At 42.6% G+C, this 6,951-nt stretch overlaps 1 protein-coding gene across 2 annotated transcripts in view; it reads left to right on the top strand.

Moving 5' to 3' along the window:
* Nucleotides 1-606: 606 nt before the first annotated feature.
* ADARB2 (adenosine deaminase RNA specific B2 (inactive)) overlaps nucleotides 607-6,951 on the top strand; it is a gene marked incomplete at its 3' end in the record, with an annotated part of 435,311 nt that continues 428,966 nt past the window's right edge. For both annotated transcript variants that reach the window (XM_081098354.1, XM_081098353.1), the window contains exon 1: nucleotides 607-783. In XM_081098354.1, coding sequence (XP_080954480.1) covers nucleotides 684-783 — 100 coding nt within the window. In that variant the 5' untranslated portion in view covers nucleotides 607-683. The remainder of the gene's footprint in view (nucleotides 784-6,951) is intronic.

Here is a 6,951-nt window from a genome sequence, read left to right as displayed (position 1 = left end):
CCGTTGGTCTGAAGCTGGAACCTGGATCCCAGGGCAGACCCCTCCTGCCAGCTGCCCCTCAGGCTGTTCTCCCGGAGAGGCTGGTGCCGCCACCGCGCGCTGTCCCTGCCTCCGTGCAGCCTCCTTCTCCGCTGGGTCCTGGGCAGCTCCCTCCATCCAAAGGGGAGCTGAGTTTGCAAGCTGACAGGGGATGCAAAGGGCTGGTGGTGCTGATGTCAGAGCCAGCAGACAGTTGTGATTGGATCTAATTAGACTTTGCAGCAGCAAATAGACAGGCTCCCTGCGTGATTGGCTTCAAAGTGGCTGGTGCCCCACAACTAGCAGAGACGCCAAAGTAGAAACCCCTGAGTGCAGCGCCCAGACCTGGAGCGGCTGCCCGGAACAGAGCGGAGCGGAGCGCCCAGGCTGCCAGCCCGCCTCGCCTTCGCGCTCCTCCGGTCCCTGGAGCGTGGGCACTCTGGGCTCTGACCGCAGGTTTGCAGCCCAGCTGGAAACAAGTGCCAGGACAATTGGCGACCGGAGGAGGGAGGGGGACCACGCGAGCGCTCTGCCCTAAAAAGTGAGCCGGCTGCCTGATTTGCAGAAGCGGAAGCAGTTAGCAGAGGCGGCAGCAGGCAAGAGCAGCGAAGGTGAAATTGGTTGAGAAAGGATTGCTGTCCTGATCTACTTGCCGAGTTTCAGCCATGGCATCGGTGCTGGGGACCAGCAGAGGGTCCGGGGGGCTGAGCAGTCAACTCCGATGCAAGTCCAAGAGGCGGCGGCGGCGGAGGTCCAAGAGGAAAGGTAAGGACCTGGTGGGCAATCGGAGCGCCTCCCGCTAACTCGCCGCTCTCCTCCGCGTCCTCGGGGCTGGGGGGCTTTGCCAGTTTCGGAGGCTTCCCTCGGGGATGCTGGTGGGAGGTCAGGGCCGAGCAGGAAGGGCCTTGGGAGTTCAGACACCTTTGTAAATGGCTGGGGGCTTTTGCAAGCCCAGAGGGGACCGTGACAGGGCAGCGGGCTCAGCAGAGCCTTGACTAGGAGCAGGTGAGGAGGAGAAGGGGGCGGAGGAAGGAGCCGCTCGTTCTCCTGGAGGGTCGTTCAGTCCCTGGTCACCTGGGCCGTCAGGACTGCCTCTGACCCGCTGGAGGCACCTTAGCACTCAGTGCCCAAGGAAACGTGCACCTAAGGCAGCTTCCCTGAAAACGAGGTATGTGGTCCTGGAGGAAGGAGTGGGCAAAGCGCTGGCAGTCGCCTCCCCAAATTGGCTGACAGTTTGTACTGAGTGTGGTTCCGGGTGTCTGTAGGCACTGGGACCTACTGAGACACAGGCTCATCCTGGGAACATAAGCGGAAATTGATCCACGAAGGAGAAATAAGCATTCCAGCTTGTTAGTGGGGGGAATCGCAGAGCAGAAGAGAAGGAGCAGCTGAGGACAGGCTACTGCTGACACTGTGGTGGGGGTGCCTTCTTACCCATATTCCTGGAGATCGGCTGCCCTGAAGTTAGCAATTCCATCTCCAGCCCAGGGCGTCCGCAGAGGGGCTGGTGTTGAACCAGCAATTGCTCCAAATGGAGAGGAATGTTCTAAAACGCCAGCACAACCTGCCTGCCTGCCTTGTAAGGATGAAAAGTCTCCCGCTGCTGCCCGCCCTTCCCAGACAGCTCTTTGCCATGAGTCTACAGGATGAAGTTCCCTTCTTAGCATGATTTGAAATTGTGTTGATTGTTGTTTTTTTTTTTTAAGAAAGTGACTGTAGAGCCCTAGGAGCCATTGGAAAGACACAACTAACATGTATCAGGTTTCCCAGTTTGGTAGGGCTGAGGCTGTAAATGCTCCCCGGAGAACGTTCACTGTCTCAGTGGCCTAAGAGAAGTTTGTGGCCCCTCTTTTCCTAACCGCTTTCCAACAGTCAAGTCCTTCTTCCAACAACAGAAATTAGCCAGACAGTTTGAAGTCATAATGCCCAGGTCAAACAGTCATTCATTGTGATCGCATGTCAGGACCGACCGCAGGAGCCAAGTGACAACTTCCCTGCGGGACTTCAGAGCTTTGGTTTCCGAAGGAGATTGATTCCGTAATTCTAGTTTAAGGGAGCTGGTAAAATGAATGCCGGCCACTCACTTTGTCATCTGAAATTTTATTTAGAAACAGACCCGTTAATGTATTCCCAAAACAACATGAACACAAAGTGGCATCAATATTGAGAAAAATCACAGAATTTCAATAATGAGTATAAAACTTTTAAGAGGGAAAAAATGACGTTACCTTATGGACTTTGAGTGTTTGTGTTTCCCAGTGTTTTTGCTTAGCCTCTTTAAATATATAAAATTGGAGAGTAGGGAGTAATCGTTCGCAATAAAGCAGTTCTATAAAGCATGTGCTGGTAGACATCGGTGCCTTTCTCCAAATTCATTTTTCTGACTTTTGAATAGTAGTCATGCTGGCCGAGCAAGCATTCATTTGGGGAAAGAAAAACAAGAAACCTGAAGGAAGATTTCATTTGTTAGAAACTTAACTATAACAATTCCCAATAAAATTCTGATAGGCAAAATTGCTATGCCTTGGTTATATTGAATATACCAAGTCTTTTAATTCTCATAGCCAAAACCCGGAGGGGGAAGGTAGTTAGGATGATATACTGATTGCTATTACTCACAGATATGTGTTTGGGGGGCAGGGGGGTTTTCCTGTGGCATCTGCTGAGAGCTGGTTTGTCAGGGAGGACTATCAAATCAAACTACCGGGCATTCACTTTTTATGGTAAAGCTAACGAAGTAAATGATCAACTTAGAAGAAAACATAGCAATTATGGGACGGGTTAAGTGTTATTTGCATTTTCCTGGGAATGGATCAGTTTATGTATAATCCCAAGTGATTACAGCTGCTTGGTGCTTCCCCCTCTTCTACCAGGACAATGGTGAATTTAAATTCTGTTCTAATATTCATGAATCTTAACAACAGTAAATGAAAAGACTAATCTCAGCCCTTAAACTGATCTAATATTATAACTCTGTCACAATTTACAGTCCGGGCATGTGTTGATGGTGGTTAAGGAAGGAATCTTAGGATAAGGCTCTATTTGTACCAACAGAAGCTGCTGACTATGAGCACCACGCCAGGGCTCTTTTTACATGTGAATAAATAAGTTAAGATAAATGTTAACCTTTTTTGCCAATGGTACTTATTTTACCACATAGTCTAATGGCCAGGAGTCATTTTGGAAGGGGCATTATAACTTTTCGTTTCCCAGTGCTGTGAAATGCTGGCAGCTCTTTATATGCACTCTCTAAAAGTGGCTTTGGGATGATTTTTTAATTACCCCTTTTATTGCCCAAAGAATCTATGGGCTCTGAAATAAAAACTCTGTATCTACAGCTGAAGTGTGGAATTGATACAATACTTGTATTATTAATAAATATGATCCATAGCCTCAAAAATGAAGTATTCCTGCCCTGGGTGTTTTTTTTAGTCACTACATCACACAGGAAGTTGTATAATCTTTAAAGATCAAAAAATATATGGAGAGGAAAATAAACTTACTACCAGAACCTGCATTTCTCTCTCAAATAAACTTTAAGGGAGACACTCAGAGTGGGCCTCACCCACCCACCGGTCAATTCCTTTCTGTTATTTTATCAAGACCGGGTGCCTTATAGTTTTTGCATCTTCTCTGTGTGTTATTTTTTGGTTGAAACTTTCTTTTAGAAATTATTTTGAATGATTTATATTTTCTGTACAAATGAGAAATGTCAAAATTTGACTTCTGTGTGGAAGAAAAACAGGCAACTAAAAAAAAAAAAACCCTAAAAATTACAAGGAAACCATCTAATTTTTACACATGCGGTTTAGGAACGTCCGATTGAATCCCATGTAACATGTGAGAGACACGCTGGTTTATTCTCTTCTGTTTCATTCAGGGATGTTGGCAAAATGCTGAGGCACTGGCAGCTTATAGAGACTCGACTGTTCCCTGATCTCACTAAATGCCCCAGAGCTCGCGTTTCTCGGGAAGAAACCTAGAGATTGCTGTTTATTTCAGAGTCCTGGGTAGAATGACACACAACCAAATCTATGTTGTGTGGTCCTGTTAGAGTAGTCTGCTGATATCTGAAAGAACTGAACCTATGGATATTACAAAAGTGAATATTCTAACCCAAGATAACAAAAATAAAGGTTTAAGGCTTTATTAATTAGTATCATCTCCACTGGGCAGAATGAGAGGCAACGTTCATCAGAACAGTATCGTATATAAAGAGAAAACATTTAAAATTTTACCAATTAATCTCTGAACCTTTGGGTGCCTTTAGGATAATAGTCCGAGGCCTTTTGTGGTTGTATTTTAAATTATTATATAGTACATATATTTTGTTTCATATATTTTTGTTTTTTTCTTTTATGAGTGTACTTTTCCTAAAAGAAGCTATGCATTAGCATGAAATACATTCTGTAAATAATGAATGTATTTAAAATTGGATTCATTTGTATATATAACATGTAAAATGACTGAAGGTTCTGGAAAAATATTTAAAATCACCCTTTTAATAAAAACATATTTGGAAATGGGTTGGGAACTAATACCGATTTAACTGGTTCCATGCTATAAACAGGAGAATAGGATTTTAAGTAAGGTGCATCCATCATTAAAACCAAGGGGAGAAAACTGGGGATAACTATTGAAATGCTGTATAAACAATCCTTTCTAAGTCAGTCTAATTGAACTTGAGCATCAGCGCATGACTTTTCTCTTTTTGAGGCATTAGACAGCAAAATATGGTAACTCTTAAAATTCAGATATTGTTCCAGGGTGATTGGCTACACAGAGTTTTAGAAAAGTGAAGCCGAATCTCGGAAAAGCCGTCCAAGCGGTAGCTCTGTGAAAGCGAGCTGATGAGTCACGGGGGGCGGGACAACGGTGTGAAGTGTACACAGAAAGTTCGCAGAAGGCACAGAATAAAGCAGGTGGATGACAGACGCAGGCTCGTGGTGAAAAGAAGTCCCGTGAAAAATTAATGAAATAGAAAGACTGTGCTCTGTATCCCGTGCAATGCCAAACCGACAAGCCCCCGCGTAGCTGGTGGAGACACAGGAGGCTACACCGCAGCCTCGCAGCCCGCTCACTCCGCTCACCTCGCTCTCTGACAGCTCGGAGAAAGGACTGGATTTAGTGATAAAATCAAATTGATTAAACAGCCCGCCATCATCTAATGGCGTAGGGCTTTTTTTTTTCTCTCTCTCTCTCTCTTTTTATAATTTGCATTATACCTCCCTCTGGTTTCTGGCGACCCGTGTAATAGCAGTGATTTGAGATTGCTTCAAGGGCATTCGATCTGATGAGTGAATGTGAATTTGGAATAAAAATATGAGGTTCATGTATCCATATCTAAATAGTGGTGATTCGGTTATTGCAAAAGTGCTGTCCCCAAAAAGCATCATGTAAGGACATGCAGAATTAAAAAATTGTACTTTTCCTTTGTGAGGGATGGGAAGACAACTTATACTCTGAAAGCATCCAGTGTTCAATATAATCCAGTTTTTAAAATATACATATATAATGTTTGTTGTTGTTTTGTGTGTGTATGTGTGTGTGTGTGTGTATACACAGTAAAGACGATGAAAACATTTGAGCAATTTTTTATCTGCTGCTTCTTTTTCTAAAATGCCAGAAATATGGAATATGAACAGTTTTGAGCAACTCATAAAACCAAAAATGATTACACTACTTTGTTCTTCATCACTTAAACTCTGAATTGGTAAATTGGGCTCTTAATTACTAGCCAACAAGACTTCTAAAAGGATAAATTTCCACATGGTAGGGAAGATTTTAAAAGCACTTATTACAGCCATTTCAAAACTAAATAATAACAATATAATAATAATAATAATAATAATAATAATAATAATAATAAAGCAATTGCCAGGTGAAATATGAAAAGCACAGATGTCCTTCACAAAACATTCAAACTATTGAGTGTCAGCACCATCCATGCAGCTACATATTGCAAGAAAAAGCTACATAGCAATGCATAGCCTGAGCTGCAGCAAAGAACCCAATTCCTGTTAAGTGTCTATAACTAGAGTGAACCTAAATTAACCTCTATTATTTGAATTAAATGTTTTTCCTCCACTGATATACAGAAATGCATGCTGTTAAATAATTGATTATGCAAAGAGAGTTGTTTATTCCTAGCTGTTAATATATTATAATTGATTTACAAATGTACCCCTATCAAATGAAGGGACATTACTTTCAAAAAGAAGGGGAAAATGTCTGTTTAAATCTGGATCCACGTGTGAGCCTGACATGCTTCCGTGAAACCTTAGAAAACAGGAAAGGGAGATGCATTTGGAAATTTAAAAACATATGTTCTTGTACTTGCATATGTGACACTCTTACTTCTCAGGCATACTTTTGGGGGGATTAACTTCTACTTATTTATTTTGTTTGGAAGGAGTGGGAGCTATTGCATTTGGTTTCTTGACTTTGTTTAGTCAGCATCACAGCCAATGTGCCTCTTAGTGCCCTAAGTCTTCTACAAATGTATGAGTGAATTTAAGTTCCCAGGAAATGCATCAAAGAATTAGCAGCTACAGGAAGGATATGTTTGTTTTTTAAGCGGTTTGTAACTTTCCCCAAAATAAACTTGGCCACTTGCAGAGACAGAAGATTTTTTTTTCTGAAGAGCAATAAATATTTGAAAATAAAGAGTTAATCAGAGTTTCTGGATCCTCTGCATACACTGTGGCTATTTAGCCATCTCTTCTTCTGGTTACACATATTGAGAACGAAAGGCTGCAAATTAGCTTCATTTTGGTATTTTATTGATGGGGAAAGAGTACAATTAGTGTCTGGCTTTTGGTAACAAAGTAGCTTGTAAATGTCATCTTTGTGTCATAAAATACATATACATGCACACATAGAATTCACTATGATCTGTCTTAAATGATCAAAATTACCAGTAGTTTATGTCAA

This window comes from Myotis nattereri (assembly GCF_964212035.1).
Source record: "Myotis nattereri genome assembly, chromosome: 1".
NCBI lineage: Eukaryota > Metazoa > Chordata > Mammalia > Chiroptera > Vespertilionidae > Myotis > Myotis nattereri.
Note: the sequence above shows the minus strand (reverse complement) of the source record. Positions and strands in the feature narration are given on the sequence as shown.